We start from the raw sequence: 17265 nt of genomic DNA, 5'->3' as shown, positions 1-17265 counted from the left end.
AGGTAAAAAAAAAATTAAAATAAATGAATGACTAAAAAATCTCAGCCAGTACACACTTTTTCAGGAGGAGACGCTTGATGTTATTATCCAGAGAACAAAATATGTTTAAAAGATTTGGAGAAATATGGAAATACAAAGACTAAGGTGTGAAAATCTTAATTAGTCCTCAGGCTGTAAACCAGAAATCTTTTATTCTGACTATTCTTTGGGCGGGACCTTATATGCTGCATCTTCTTCTCTGCTAAAGAAAAGAAGTAAAGTTCCTTGGAAAAGTTTTCATACTTTTCTCAGTTTTCACATTTTAACCACAAACGTCATTGAATTTCACTGGGATTTAACCTGACAGACCAGTAAAATTACACAATAGTGAGACGGATGGAAATCGTGGCATTTTTAAAACATTTTTCACTAATAAAAATCTAAAAAGTGTATCATTCATTTGTATTCAGCCCCTTTTACGCTGGTGAGCGAAATTCAGTAAATCTGTATTCTAAAGGAGAATAGGTAAAGAGTTCCAGCTAGTTTTGTAACAAAAGTGGTATCAAATGCATGGCATAATTTTAAAACCATTTCTGCACAAAGCTACAAAAACCCATCTGTTGTAGTATTTTCCTCTCACTTCACAGCCATGCACTATCCTGTGAAATCCCATTAAAATTCACTGAAGATTGTGTTGTAACATGACAAAAATATGGAAAACCTTAAATGGTAAGAATACTTTTGCAAGGCACCGTTCCTTTAGGACAGTTTTCAGTGCACATTGTGGGAGTCGGCATCTGTACCGACATGATTTCCTTCCACTTTGCTGATGTCACGACTTATAAAATCAGTACATACTCCAAACTACGCACGATATTTACTGCACTTCCCAAACGCTTGCTGTGAAAATGCAAATCAGTTTAAATTCATCGTCGTTTCCCCTTGCTGTGAGCATCTGGGCTTGTTCTGCTCTTGGTTACATTTGTCACATCATCTCACCTTTTGAGAAACAGAGTTGTAAAGCAGACACAGTTGTCCCAGGGTATTAAAATCTTCTTTCCACCTCTTACATGTGGCTTGCATAATCATCACCAAAAAAACAACAACAAAATCAACAAAAAAAACAAATCAAATGGCAAAACAATGCATCTTTCTTTTTTTGTTTTGTTCTTGTAGACGATTATCATGCGTTTATACCCAGAGACATTCCAGGAACGTCTCTTCCCGTGCAGCTGGTGTTAAAGCGAGAAACAGTTCAGCATGTAATCTCTCAAAACCAATCTGGATTTGTTGTTTTCGTGTTTTGTTGCCGGCACAATAAACAGTTTAAGAAGTCGATACAGCGGGGGGCTGAACTGTGACCTGCGAAGGGGCCAATCTTAATGCTAAGCCGAACTCAGTAACTGCACACACAACATGTTGGACTCCTGATGGAAGGGAAAAGACAGATTTCTGCTCCTGTTTATCGCGGCACCTCTGTCTCTGTGGTTCTAATGATGAGTCTGGCTGGAAATAATGTTAACAGTACAAAGATCACTTGGATATAAAAGAGTAGACAGAAAAAATGTGCTAGGTCACAGAGTTGGTAACTGAGAGAACAGCACTAGAAACTTTTCTCTGAGACGGTCAGAGACAGTGACCGAGCTGCCTGAGGCTCACCGAACAGCAGCTGTTTCAACTAAAAGTATTCACTCTTGATTGTTAGCAACCGTTAAGAAACTGGTTGCTCGGCTAATGGCTTATTCACACTGTAAATCCCAGTAAAGAGATTTTCTTCTAAAAAAAGATCACGAGAAGGTTTACATGACGACTCGACGGGTAAAAAGTATTTGCCAGCTCACAGATTTCTTCTGTTTTCTTTGCAATTTTCATTACCCATCCAATGCTAACGTTCAAAAAGGCTTTTTAGACCAATCGGGTCTTTTGAGAAAATGCAATTGCCCTCCACACCTTTGGTGGCAAGCATTTGTAGCTACCGCTAAGAGACCTTTACGTCTTTGCAGATTAGCTTTGACCCTGTATTCTTTGCAGGATTGTTTCAAGTCAGTCAGCACCACTAGAAGATTTTCTAGGTATCCCAAAGTACCTATAACTTGCCTACCCAAGATTAAAAAGATTACTTTTTAATCTTTACTTTAAAAGTAAAGATTTTTAAGTTGCCTACCCAACTTAAAAATCTTTACTTTTTATGATTTTAGCCATTCGGATAGAGGACTTGCTGGTGTTTCCTTGGATACGCAAGCAATCTATGTTTGTCCTAAAGAGAACATGAACGTGATGTTTCTAGCTCTTAACCTCACTAAACTGTAAAGTCTCAAACCCAAATTTGGATGATCTGCAGTTGGACAGTTTGGATCCAACAGTTCAGTCCAGCTGAAAAACCCAGGACTGCTTGCTTGAGGCCACAAACTCTTGGCCAAGTCCTAATTTTGTCTCGTCAATCGTTAACAGGGGGCTTGGGTTTTTTTTCTTTTCCATCTTTGCACAGAGGTCTTTCTTGTTGTTAATTCACGTGATTTCATAAAAAGGTTTGCAATGCCAAAATTGAAGTTTTGGAGTTATTTTATTTTTTTACTTCTTGCATGAGTTGATGCATTCTTGGAGTAATTTTGGGTCAGATGGACGATTTTGGGAAGATTTTCTATCGTTCCTAGTTTTCTGAAGTGCAAATTTCTTGAATTTCTTTAAATTTGGGAATACTCAGTTGGTTTCTGTGATCTTTTAGCCTACTTTAAAATGTCAGACAGGTTCTGTTGAAGGGATTTTATGCATGTCTGGCAATACTGACAATGTAACTAGTGAAACTAAAGAGGACATTTCTATTTTCTTCTACTGTCAGGTTGGTTTGGATAACTTTTGTCATTTCAGAAAGGGAATTATCTATAAAATTACTTTTTTATCTACTTGGGTTATCTTTCTCTGATATAAAAATTTAAAACAAAAGAAATCTGTAAGAGGTCAAGTACTGCGTCGCCCCATCGCATCTCCGGTTAGTTGTCTAATTTATGACATTGTCTCAACATGCAACATTTTCTCTCTTTAAGGAAATATCAACCCCAACCTCCCACCCGAAACTCATCCTCTGAAATGGCCGCAGAATAGATACACCTTAAGAAACTGGATTCAGCGATATCATCCGAAGGCCACAAAGAGGTTATTAAACGAGGACTTGCCGAACTTCCGGAGATTAGCAGTTTTCTGGTAATGTTACTGTCTAGAAAGTTTTCATTTTTTCTACAAAAGCAGCTTCGAAGGCAGGGCAGGGAACAAGGCTGACAAAGGTTTTTTTGAATTTTTGTGGAAAAGACTAAGAATGTTATACTACAAACGTCGGATCTACGAGTGTGTACGGTTGGAGTCAGAGCCGACCCTTCGAGGTCTCAGAGTTTTCTTCCAGGCTTTCCGTCAAGGAGTCTCCAGGTTTTGAGGAGTCCGTCAAACACCAAAGAGCAAGCTCATGTTTCCAGTCTCTTTTCATTCAGAGGCCAAACAGAATGAGGTCAGTTGGTTGTTCAAAGCCTACTGAAGCCGCCGGCGACAGCGGCGTGGGTCCAGAGGTCGGGTCACACCCGGGTGTGGCGACAGCTGTGGGAGGAGCCCGAGCCGGCAGCAGCCGCGCCGGACGGCGACGTGGGATCCTCGTCGCTCGAGTCATTCTGCTCCTCCTTGTGGAGGCCAAGGCTGATGTGGCTCTGCAGAGCGGCCGGGGTCAGCCACTCTTTGGGTAGGCAGCTCTGCAGAAAGGGGATGCAGGAGCTGAAATAAGCCAGTCTGTTGACCCAGCGGGGGATTTCTCTTCCACAGAGCAACTGAAACAGAGGGTAAAAAAAAACAAAAAAAAACAAAACACACACACAATGGTGAGCGCAGCGCGTAACCACAAAAGAAATGTTGGGTTATAGATTTCTGTAAACAGTTAAATAAGTTTACAGAATAGATATTCCAACTATTTTTCCTTATATACTTGTTCACTTTTTACCTTTTTTTGTCACTTAAATTATTAAGACCATCAAACTAATTTTGACATGAAAAAGAGAAGAAATCTATAAGAGGGAAAAATACTTTGTCAAAACCCTACATATATTCTGGTTCTAATTATTACTTTATTATCAAGTTTTGAATAAAAGTTAATAAAATATCCAAAGTCACCAAAATCCTGTGTCAGTGTTTCCTGATTGATACTGACTGCTCTCGTTCATATTTGCGTTTATGAAAACAACTTTGAAATCTGCTTATGGAAAACAATGGAAAGCTTTTCTTTTAATTGATTCTATTGCATAATGCTACTATTGCTGTCTGAAAAAATACACCACTCCCGATCAAAAACAACCAATCAGAGCCAAGAGGAGGGTCTAAGCGCTGTCAATCCTCCACACGTACTCGCTGCTAAATGTGCTAATGACGGAGAAACAACTTGCCGTTACAGGAAACCCCGCAACCGTTAATTGTTGGCCATGTTACTAGCCGTAGCATTCAAGACTGTGCAACACTGCAAGTCTTACCCCCTTGCTCTCTGCTAGCTGCAGTGTAGCATGCATCACCCACAGGGTGATTGACAGCACTAAGACCCTCCTCCTGGCTCTGATTGGTTGTTTCTATTTAGCACTGGGAACACTGGAAGAAGGCAGAGGACAAATTATCTGTCTCATACCATACAGTCACGACATAGTGACAGTTTCAACAAACATGTAAAAAAAGTATTGTTTTATAAAATACTGCATCTTTAATGATTACACATCTTGTTACATTACAACCAGAATGTGACAGACTAACACAGAGTAGCATATATATAATTCTGACATTTTCTCAGTCTGATAAAACAAAGGATGTCTTTGAATAGCAATTTTCAAGTTGCTATTCAAAGGATTTAGATCTAGACTCTGACTAGGTCATTCCAAGACAAAATTATGTTAACACCTGAACCGTTCCATTGTAACTTTGGTTGTATTTTTAGGAACACTGGCCTGACAAAAGGTGAAACTTCGCCTAAGCTTCTGGTCATTTGTCGCAGACTTTCCGTCTAACTGCCCTGCATCAGCTCCATTCGTCTCCCTCATCAACCCTGACCAGTTTCCTTGTTTCACAGAATGATGCAAACGCCACCATTCATTACTGGCACGGTGTGTTCAGGGGACAGAAGAGGAGAGGACATAAATTTCACCACTACTGGTTTTTAAAAACTGCTCCCAAATTTTTCTGCAAGCTCAACTAATGTATAGCTCTCCAACAACGAAACCCGGACAGGTTCCCGCATTGCACATTCAACAAGTTAAGAGTTTCCATGGCGACAGGATGAGCCTCAATATAGCGCAGATGCCTGGCTGTAACTACAGAAGCTCCAGAGATGGCAGGTTCTGTCGAGGCTGTTCTGTCCGGGCGCCACCCAGTGCAGGGCGAAGGAGGAGGAGTTTATCAACTACATAGCTTTGGAGCACAAAGGGCTTATCCATCCATCCGTCCGTCCGTCCGTCCGTCTGTCCGTCCATTTTTTTACACCATGATCCCATTGGGGCAGGGAGGGGTGCTGGTGTCTATCTCCAGCTGTCAATGGGCGAGAGGTGGGGTACACCCTGGACAGGTCGCCAGTCCATCACAGGGCAAGACAAAGGGCTTCGTCACATGAAAACACACAAGTACAGGATCTGTGCAGATGACAGTGACGGTGCATGAAGGCAGGAATCCTGTAATGTCTTTCGAAGAGACGGGCTGAACTCTGCTCTTTATATCTGTGGAGTTTTATTTATACAGTGACATTTGTCTCCACGGAGTCACTTTAACTGTGAAATGATGAGCTTGGGGTAGAAACGATTAATTGCTGTTAATCGATTACTGAGGTAACTGTCAACTAATTTAGCAATCGATTAGTCGTCAACTGGAGCATAGAGACTCAGACACGATGTCATTTGCTGAAAAAATAAAACATGTTCACACAGGTAATTAGGCTAAAACTGTACAAAAATATATACATTTTGCATTTAACATAAAAATTTGTCTGAAAATAGATTTCAAGAATAAATTCCTCAAGTTGCATAGTTTTAGCTTCACTCGGTTCAGATTTACCAAAGGAATGCTTACCTACAGCATTTTAGGCAATAAAATGTTTATTTTCTTATTTGAAAAAAGGAATTTAATGATTTGCTTATTTGCATTTTTAAGTTTATTTCTAATATAGTGTGAAAAAGGATGATGTGGTTAAATGAAAAATTTGTGGGAGGTGCCACGTTTTTTTTTTTGTCTCATTAATCGTTTACTGTCAGAATAATCGATTACCAAAAATAATCGTTAGTTGCAGCCCTAACAACTAACGATCTTTCTTTGCACAAAAAGCACAAACTTGTTCTGTTTTGTGTTGTGTAGCATATGCATTTTGCTTCCGTCTTTATTTGTTTGCTTCTTTTCTAAAAAAAAAAAAAAAAAAAAAGGCCTTTGTGTACAGAGAGAACGCAATACAGAAAACATGCAGTACATGGTATTTTTACGACGTCTCTCCTGTGTTGCTTCGCAGCATTTTGGGAGGAAAAGCGTTACATCAGACTGACCTCAGACAGCGAGGAGGAGAAGTGGTTGCAGTTTTTGTGCATTAGGTGGTAGGCGTTCCCTTTGAACTCTTTACCGAGCTCCTCCATTATTTTATCTATGTCCTCCTCTGTGAAGTCCGTGGTGCCCAAAACAATGGCCTCCCTGTTTGAAATAGATAAACAGTGTGGCGTCAGAGCGCGCGCACTCCGACGTGCTGAAATAAGGAGGCGCGCTTACTTGAATTTGAAGGTCTCTCCCAGCTCCGCAGCGTTACCGGGGTTGATTTCAAAGATGCCGCTGAAAGGGTAGGGGTGACCGCCGTACGCGAACTCTGCGGGGCAGAGGAAGAAGATGCAAAATACAGATTAGACGTTGCCCTCCAAAAGAAGAAGAAGAAGAAAAAGGACCCCCGCTTCTGTAATTACAGAGAAGAGAGCGATTAATCATGGATGTTGTAATTAAATAATTTGGGCTGGCTTGAATGCAGGGCTCTAATCCTTATCATTAGAGCACAGAGAGTAGAGAGCAACAGCAAACTACAGAGCCTATGTTATATCTTCACTGTCACCAGGGGTGTATTTACCAGGATGTGGGGCCCTGGGCTGCACCCAGCTTTGGTGCCCAATCCACAAAGGAAGAATTCTTTCATTAATATCAATTAAAGTACATTAATTGGTAGTCCTACTAGAATACATCAGTAAGTATGAACTGATGCTTAATAGCTAATAAATCCATATTATTCCTAAATAATTCAACATTAATTTTGTAATTTTCAAATACTTGAATATTGATATAAAAAAAAACTCATGATTTGGGCCTATAAAGTACAATGTTTGGAAAAGTAAGCATTCATTAAACAAAAAAAGTGAATAAATAAAATAAAAGTCTTTGCTTCTCTCAAAAAAATGGCGCCCTGGTCTACTGCTCCTGTAAACCCTTTCTAAAGTCAGGCCCCAGACTGTCACCATATTTCTCAGTGCGCAGAGCCAATATGTCCAGTTCCAAGGGCATACTGGATTTCCAGAGATCAAGTTTCACCAGGGATCCTGCCCCTCTATTTCAGTCCACACACACACGCACGCACACACATAAACACAGAGTGAGTCAGTGGTGACTCAACCAAGAGAAACGGGGTCATGCTATTCGGAGTACAATTCCATATTCCATTTTTTTTTCTCCAAACTTCATCTCCATTGCACAAATCTCACTATACGCCCGTCACCGAGCGCAGCTCCGTGTCGCCTCGGGGCCATCCTCGACTCGGGGACGCTTAATGGGATTTCACAGACATCAAGACGGTCCTTGTCTTACCTCTGCCATAAATCTCGATGCCTGAGTGGAAGACTCCAATGCCCAGATTGGAGGTGTATTCGTTTATCCAGTACTGCGGAGAAAACAAGGAGAGAAAGACGGAGTCAGGGAGCAGAAGCTGTGCGGCAGCTCGACAGACATGCTCTCATCCTGTCACCTTAAATAATGCAGAAAAAGCACAGGCGGGATATACCAGCTCCTAAATCAAAACCCCACAACGCCTGACAGTAGCAGCGGCCATTTACGGCACAGATTAAATAAGAGAAATGGTTCGAGTCAACTGTGTAGACTCACATTTTTGGAAGATACGCCTTCTTTGTATTGTCACACCAATACGAAGAAGGTCAAAACAATGTGGTTGAGATAAATGTTTTAGCACGTTTTAACTTAAGCCTCCTAGTTATGAATTAGTTTATCCTAGAATAGTTCATTTAAAGACCTGTACTTAAGGATTATTGGTGCCTTCTTATATATGTTATGTTGAAATATTTGTGTTACACAATAATGTTAGAGGTAATAGTGTTACTAAATTAAACTTTCTTTAGATTCAATTGAACGGTCGATTGACATTTCCTAAACATTTAAGTATAGATAGCTATAAACTTTAGCCAACTTTTGATTCTAGACAGAACTGTTCATCTTGATTTTGGAATTAACATTGAAAAGTGCAGCTAATACCCATTAAAAAAACCAGTTAGAAAATAGGATTTGGATATTAAAACTATTTTTTGTGATCTAGACTTCAGAAGAATAATACATTTTTACTTCTTCAGATTCATAAACATTCTATGACAGCACACCTGGCCCTCTGCAACGGCCCTAATCTGGATTAGCAGACTCCTGCTCCACATAGCACACCTGGCCCGTCCACTTCCCTCCCCAGCAACCAGGGCAACTTCCAGCAACATCATTCCAACAAAGTCTGCAGCTGGATGACACAACGGAAGAGCAGGACTTCACTAGTTTATAAAACCTGGTGATTTGCTAAACTGCAAGCGTACCACTCTCTCAAATTTTCTCTTCTCATTATGATTCTGTTACCTTAGTGTTTTCAATATTACAGCTATATTATGTGCCACTACACTTTTTTTTCACTTCCCTTATATCAAATCTGTGCAACAACTTCAGACCTATATTATCAACCTATAGTTGAATATTTTGGATGTATTTGTTACAGCACTGGTTAATGTAAAAAACAAAAGCTAGCAACAGCACTGATTTTGATGCATTACTATTCCTGGAGCAATGAGTTAAAATAAATAAATAAATAAAAAAGCATACACATTTTTACCTTTAGGTCCTAAATTTGTATTTATTATAAAATTGTAATAAAAAATAGATTTTTTTTACAATTTAGCTACATCAAATCTTTTGCATCACTCGGGATGTACTCATAAGGTTTTTCATATTTTCTTTTCATTTTTTGTCCTTTTTGACATAAAACTCTATAAGCTGCGTTATTGCTGAAATATGCAATAAAAGTAAACTTTGGATTTTTGTCATGTTTATGTAGCCCTGGCACTTCAAGAATGCTACTCATTTACACACAACCTTTTAAAAAATATCTACTGTGCCATTGTTTCTAAAGTGTGTGAAAAAATAAAAGGCAAAAATGAGCAAACTCTTGTTTATTTAAACAATAAATCAGAAACAGTTACACAAAAGTATGGAAAATAACACAAAACCATGAGTCAAATCCTTTCTAGTGAATCAAGAAACTTGGCAACAACTCGTCTAACTCTTTCTCCATCTTCCTCGTCACCAAACTCTGTGAGTTTGGTGTTAGTTTGTGTCGGTGGCTGACTTTGTTGGTTGGCGTACATTGTTGTGGACACAAGATCCTCATCCACTGGTTCTTCCATGGCCTCACAGTAGTTGTGTAAGACAAAGCATGCATAGATCACACGGGGCAAGTCAATCATGTTTATGTCCATGGGCCGCCTAAGAGACCCAAACCTGGCCTTCAGTCGTCCAAACGCACGTTCAATGACTTTGTGAGCTCTACTGACACAACGTCCAAACTTTTCCTCTTGAGGGCTAGAGCCATCATTGGGATAATCCTTCATCAAATAGGGCAGAAGAGGATAGGCGGAGTCTCCCAGGAGAAAAACAGGTATGGCTCCTTCGTCCTCCACAATCAGCTTCTCCGGGACTGGGATCTCACCAGACTTCAAGCGTGTGTTTATTCTGGAGTTGGCGAAGATCCGTGCATCGTCCACACTCCCAGGCCACCTTATGACGACATCCATAAATCTGTGTTTGAAGTCGCACACTGCTTGGATGTTGAGGGAGTAGGTTCCCCTTTTGTTCAGGTAGTCCAAGGAATTGCACGAAGGTTGTTTAATTTCCACGTGGGTCCCGTCGATGGCCCCCAAGCACTGAGGGATACCATGAGCATGCAAAAATCCGAACACAAGCGCCTCTGCCTCGGGCTCGGTGAACGGGAGCTTTATATACTGTGGACCCATGTGTTCTGTGATGGCTTTGCACGTCTGCCTAACAATTACGGATACAGTCGAATGAGATAAGCCAAATGTATTCGCTGTTCTCCGGATTCTCCCTTCGTCACTCAAGTAATATAACGTGCAGGCGACCTTTTTCAGGACCCCCACCGGTAATCTCATGTTGGTCTGTTTGCCCTCTAAGTAGGGACGAAGTTCCCCGGAAAGGGCCACCAGGGACTCTCTGGACATCCGAAAGTTTTCCATCCATGCCGATTCGTCAACAGCGCCCTTTTCAAAATCGTCCCACCAGTGACTTGTTCTCCCTGGTCGGACCCAGAACCGTGTTTTCGTGACCCTTCGCTTGTGCAGAGGCGCGCATATGAGCTGACGCATGTAATTTATTCGCCTTCGCTGCCAGCATAAATGTTCCACAATGAGCAAATTCTGTTTTAAGGTGGCGAATAACTTAAAAAGGTGCAGAAGCACAGACAGAACAGGAGAATCATCTGCCATTGTTGTTATGGTGAGGAAAAAAAGGCACATTCTTTCTCTTTTACTTTACAGGCGGTTGGCAAACAGATTTTAGAGTGCAATACCGCCCCCTTTCGAATTGGAGTAGAAACCCTAACATATATTCTACTGTAAAATTCTGATTTTACAAGAAACTGAAAAAAATGCCGTGCTTAAAATTTAACCAAAGTAACTCGACTAAGTTAAATTGTACTTTTTGCTCATGAAGCTTATTCTTAAGAATACTTATTAATCTAAGTCTAAGGTATTGCGAATAAACAAAACAATTTTTTAAACGGACCTGGGCGAGCAAGCATAAGATTACGTGACCGACGTCAAAGCTTCCAAATGTTTTTAGCGTGACAGTTGCGTTCTAAAAAATTTCGCTCTTGACTCGTTTCCTCAACTACATCAGAACAGTAACATCCAAAATGCTTCGCTTTGGCCAACAAGTTCCGGTTGGACAAATCGAAGCATTTTGTATTTTACCGACAACGGGCCTCGTGTTGCATCTTTTTCTAAGTGTTTATTTGCGGTTGGCAAACAACGAATGGGTGTATTAGCGCCACCAACTGGTAGCGAGTGCAGAGCAGGACATCATGTCAGATCCTGTCATACAATGTGTTAGTTTCAGATAACTTACCATTACCTCATAATTTATTTCTTTCCCCCACAACTTCATTTTGATTTATGAATTTTAACATACAGTTTGACATATGAGGCTTAGCAGATACAAGAAAAAAAATACATATCAATTTGAAACAACGGCTTATAATCAATCCCTATCCCAAGATCAGACCCAAACAAAAATGAGACAAAACAAACAAACAAACAAACAAACAAACAAACAAAACACATTATATTTAGTCTGGTGTAATCTCATCTTCGAGGAATTAAAGTAGTCGATAAAAGGTTGCCACATTTTGATAAAACTTAGCATTCCCTCTGAGCCAAAACTTGATTACAAAGACTTTGTAATCCTTTCCAAACTGATGTCAGTGACATTTTTTATCCTACTTTGTGCTAATCTGGGGTTTGGGTCTAATCTAGTCAGTAAAACTGAACTCAGAAAAAACTGTCACAATTTCACTTTATTTTTCACATAGGGTCTGGTTAATTTAACAGATTATTTATTTTGATAAATGAAATAATCGTTTAAAGTTCTTTTCATATTTACTCGGTAAGCTTGGTCTCAACATTAAGATCTGATCGAAGATCATAGTGATTTAAGGCTGACGAAGGAAGCGAAACCAGAAGAAATCTGTAGGAGGCAAAGACTCACTGGCACTCAGAGTTAAAATGAGTGTTAACCTATAACATATTTACTAGTAGTAACAGAGTATTTCTGGAAAACACTAAGCAGAAAACCCCCACTGATGGATCCTTCATGTCAACGATTTACAGTGAGTTACAAAAGATGGGCAGCCATTACTTCCTGACCTCTCTCTATGGACAGCTAGGAGATAATTCATGGAAATACAGCAGCTGCCCCACCCGCTGATGCATCCATATTGTTAGGCACCATGAGAAAACATGCTAAGAGTTGCCCCAGCTGCCTCTTATCAATAATAAAACACATTTCCGGTCCCATGGTCACGCTATTAGAGCATTCCCACGGCATTACTTTGTGTCAGCTGAGTCTCATCTTGTTTCTCCACCATACGCTCCGTAGGCTCTCTGCTGGTTTTAGACCTGGAATGCATCGGGAACACTCAACTCTCGGCTTCCACACAGGAAAACAACATAACGCGGCGAACATTTTCTAGGACCGTGGTAAATCCGTCATGCCTGACTCTCACAATGGAACGCAAAGACAGTGGAGCCTTTTTCCACTCTTGTCACTCTTGTTTTCACATGCCTTGCTGGTCCCTTTGTTGTCAATCAGTTCATCTTCCTCCCTTCTGGTGTGACTCACTCCCGCTGCCTTCTTTTATTATTCTTGTGTAAATTTTTGTGGAGGAATTTGACTGCCGCCGCCCCCGTGATTACTTTTTTTTTTTTCTTTTTCCCAATGTAACCAGTTGGTTAGAAATTAATCTGGCCGTTTGAGAGTCACTGTTACACCTGGTGACGTACCGAGACCCTTACTGTCAGAAAGTATCCAATGCTAAAAATATGTCTGGTAAAGAAGTGTAAAAAAGCCAACGTTTACTTGGAGTACATTTCTTCAATGAAGGATGAGAATCCCACACTAAGATATACACATTTTTCTTTCGCATTTTTTTTAACAAAATCACAGATAGCTCAATCATTGTGCTAACTTGTGCCAATAGGCCACCTGTTAGTTTTCTCCTATAACATTCACAGCTCCACTAACAGGTTGTCTGTGGGATGGAGGCGGTGGAGGTTCTTGCAAAAACAGTGTCCTGGGTAAGCCCCTCCTCCTGCTGCCCCAAAGCCAATCAAAAATGACCAAATAACCTAAAATGGCCTCTTTTTTCTCAGCACCAAGCAGGGGGATCCTAACTATGCATTGACTTCTTGTGCATGAAAGCAACAGAAAACTTGTAAAAAACACAACTGATAAGTTATATTTTTAATGCCCCCTTTCTAATGCAGCCCTGAGTAACTGCCCATATCCCATATTGTACAATCAAACACCACCTATCTACAGTTTATTCAAGCTGTGCACTGATTAATCACTTGCGACGCAGCTGTTTCTCTACGTAGCTACAATGCTACATGCTAGTTGTGTCGGTGGATGTAAATACATATAAAAGATTCTTTACAGGCATTGTCGATAGATGCTTCAAATCATATTTTCTCTTTTTTGAATCATCATCCAATCGTACTGATTTGCAGAAAATTAAGCAGCTGCTGCAATGACAGGCTGTAACTCATGCATATGATCCGCCAAGCGGGACAGAATGTGAAAAGCAAGAGGTGCATTCAGGTCTGAAGGAAGACCCTTGTCTTTGAGTCGCGCCCGTAGGACTGAGGATGCAGCAGCAGAGGTCAGAGAGCCTACAGAGAATCAAGTTTCACAGCTTCGAGCTCAGAGTATAAATAGGCTTTTTTTTTTCAATACGTCTTCTCCGCTTTCTTGTGAATGAACTCGAAGAAAGAGAGGACGGTCGGTAAGACTTTCCTCAGTCCGTGAGACGTTTCACGGTTTTCAACTGGGCCGTTTCCACCCTGTAGTCTTGTGTTTTGTTTTAAGACTGCGTGACATTTTAAAACCATCTAACAAAAAAAGAAGAAAAAAAGAAGATAGAATAATGTTTAACAAGATTCTTGTCCCATAAATTCTTTCTCTTTTATTTTGACGTCACAACCACAACCTCTATTAAACTTCGAAGGGGGTTTATGTGATCGAATTACACTAAGGAAAACGACACAGTTTTAAACATTAAAGTCTGATTTTGTGGAATTGTAAAATCATATTCAAGAAAATTATAGTAAGCATTCTGATGAGACTGGTTTATCAGGATAAAAGCACCTTTTAAGTACACTTTTCATTTAGCCAACATTTCTATATTAAAAATGTATTTTTAATTGGCCTGATGTAATATTCTACTTTTAAGAATTGTGTTTCGTATTAGCTGTAAGTTGGAAAAATCATGACTAGCAGAAATAAAGGCTTTCAAACATCCAACTAGTGATTAAGTTCCTGAAATAAATGGATTTTTCAATAAGACTACAGTTGATTGAATGGGTTTTGTGTATATCTGTGCAACATTTTTGCCGTTCTTTTAAAAATGCCTCCAACTCAGTTAGATGAGATAGACAACATGCATATAAGAACATCAGTTTTCAAGTCTGTCCATGGATTCTCAATTAGATTAATGTCTGCAGGCCACTTTGTTCATCCTGACAGATTTTCCCACCTAAACTTTGCTATTGTTTTTGCAATTGCGATGGGATGCTTTAAGGTTAAAACTCCCGCACAACTTTCTGCTATGGCTGGCCTTCATGACATTGATTGTCCATTGATGTTCTCTTGACAAACTCCTGAGACCTTCATCAACTCCTGAGATTAAATGGTTCATTAGACGAATTCTGAAGACTTGTCATAGTGGGAATAAATGCACATCACACTTCTCAGATCTATCGTTTTCCTTTGCCACTTTAAGTATATCAAATGACATTAAACTACTGTGATGTTGCTTGTAAAATGGTCAAGTGGAACAGTTCATCTATTTATGTTATTACATGAGTTTTCCCACAACCAAAATAAGTGTGAGTAAGTCAAGGTGTAGCATGTATGAGGTGAGCGCTGTGCTTACCATGTCATACACGTTAAGGATCACAGGTTCATTGGCCATGGTTCAAACCTGAGCTGGAAGGACAAACGATCCTTAACCCCACGCTGTATCAGACGGTCAGCACCCCCCACGCTCCTGTAAAGTCACCGGGGCTCACGGTGGATTGCTGCGGACAGGCTTCAGCTCATTTCCCCCCCGCTGAGGAACAGCTACTGCCCGGACACCGCAATCATCTCCGGACGTCAGGGGGGAAAAACACACACACAAAAGAAAATTGATCGCGGCAGTAGATGTGATTAAGCAAAAATGAAAATAAAAAAATGGCAACTAGTTCTTCCTAATACATCAGATCAGAGCCGATTCTGTGATCCGTAAGAGGAGTAAAAGAAAAAAAAAAGGGGCCTGCATGTGGTGAAACCCGAAGCGGGCGCCCTCCTGTCATCATCGTGGGCGAGAAAGCGACAACATGAGCGGCCTGATGTTGTCGACGAAGGAGGCGGTGATAGGAGCATTTCCACTCGGCCGATGCCGGAGCAGGAGCGGGAGAGGACTGCTGGCCCGCACAGGCGGTTAATTACATCTACAACCGCGGATAGGGAATTTCACCAGCGAGCATCTCCGGGCCGGTGCTGGAGGTGGTGCCGCTGGACCGCATCCAGAACCCTCTCTTTCCTGGGAGGAGAAAGGACGAGCGGCTCAAACAACCCCTGCGACATGACGCCTCCGCCGATGCCGACCTGCTCCCTCGTTCACCGGCTCCATGAGGGGGGCTCTCGAGCGCGTTTCCTCGCAGCGGAGATGCGTCCGTGTCGCGCGGCTTGGACCCAGCTCTGGCTCTGCCTCTCTGCTTGATTACATCATTTCTGCCTCCGAGCCATCCTCCAAACAGCTGATGGGAGCCTGAGCCGCTGGTGGGAGGCCAGCAGCACATTTGGCCACAAAAGGCGCCGTTTGTTTCAATCAGACAATCAGCTCTGTGGGGAAATTCAGTCAAATTTCCTCTTCGTTTTTTTTTTTTTTAAATATATGGCCCCTGAAATAATACAAATTCTATTAGATATTCGCTTTTTATTGTATATTATAAGACGTGCTGAAATAGTAAGAAATAGAGAAACATTTAAAAAAAAAACAATGGATATAACAAAAATAACTGTTATGCTGTTTTATTTGAAAAACTTGAAGAATTTTACATTTTCATTTTATGCTGAACTGCGCCCTCCACATGATGCCGCCCTGGACAGAAGCCATATCAAACCAGGCCACCAACTTTTATTTAGACAATCTGGAATTAACTTGTGCTACAAGCACTTTGATGCAAACTGCTGTTCTATTTAGTTCGTCTATGTTGATGTGCCTGTCCCTATTAAATAAATTTAAAATCAAATTAATTCGTTTTGACTTAGTTGGTTTTTAATAAACAAGTAGCTTTTTCTGAAAGTTGCTAGCAAACGCAGGATTAAATTTAGCAGTTTATTCCCAAATACTTAAGTTTTACTACTTGATCAGCAAACATCTTTGAGAGAGTAAGTAAAAATCCTGTTAGTCTTTTTTTTAAAAAGTGGAACGTATGAATGAATGTCAAAGCTCATATATTACTATAACTTTTACTTTAAATCAATAATAAACAACAAAACAAGTATATCTCAAAATACTGCTGAAAAATGGAAATAAAGCAGTAAACATAGGTGAATTAAACACCTTTTATTACATGTCTGCATCTCAAACAGAATATTGGCATAACTTCGTGCTTGTGATTTTCTTTTCTGGCATACTGCACATATTCACAGTGTCTCATAGCAGAAATGTATTTACACACAATTAGCCACATATAGAGATGGTGATGTGATTGTTGTGACCAAAAGAAGAAAAAACAAACAAATATCAATTTCTGTTCAAACCTGTTTCATAACTGCGATCGGAAAATCTCCATGATTGTTGCTTTAGTGCAAAATGTAAAAGTAGTGAGTTAATTGCAACACTGCTATTAGTCTGAGTCATGAATGAAAACAAACTGCTCATACTGGAACAAACAAAAAAATTAAATCCCTTTCCCTTTGAATCTCCATTTCAGAAATAAATCAGATATATATGCTATATATATATACTTTTTATTACTGAATTATGTCTGCAAAAGCTGGACTTAATGAGTGATTAGAGCACCACCTAATGATGTGAGGGAGGAAAGTGCATCTCAGCAGATTAGATTACTAAAAAGCTTAAATCCATAGATCAATACAGAAAGTGAAACTCTTAAAATCTATTACTCAAAGTGATATATTTGAACAATTGATGCCAAT

At 40.2% G+C, this 17265-nt stretch overlaps 1 protein-coding gene across 1 annotated transcript; it reads right to left on the bottom strand.

Moving 5' to 3' along the window:
* Nucleotides 1-1152: 1152 nt before the first annotated feature.
* On the bottom strand, nucleotides 1153-15230 carry LOC106953074 (desumoylating isopeptidase 2). Its single transcript, XM_015041603.1, has 5 exons — nucleotides 14990-15230; nucleotides 7810-7882; nucleotides 6736-6829; nucleotides 6519-6660; nucleotides 1153-3788 (listed from the first exon to the last, which is right to left on the bottom strand). Exons 1-5 carry the CDS (start codon nucleotides 15026-15028, stop codon nucleotides 3543-3545), a joined length of 594 nt encoding a protein of 197 aa, XP_014897089.1. The 5' UTR covers nucleotides 15029-15230; the 3' UTR covers nucleotides 1153-3542.
* Nucleotides 15231-17265: the final 2035 nt, after the last annotated feature.

The sequence above is a fragment of the Poecilia latipinna genome, unplaced genomic scaffold, assembly GCF_001443285.1.
Source record: "Poecilia latipinna isolate Pla-1442-1.1 unplaced genomic scaffold, P_latipinna-1.0 Scaffold559, whole genome shotgun sequence".
Lineage (NCBI taxonomy): Eukaryota > Metazoa > Chordata > Actinopteri > Cyprinodontiformes > Poeciliidae > Poecilia > Poecilia latipinna.
Note: the sequence above shows the minus strand (reverse complement) of the source record. Positions and strands in the feature narration are given on the sequence as shown.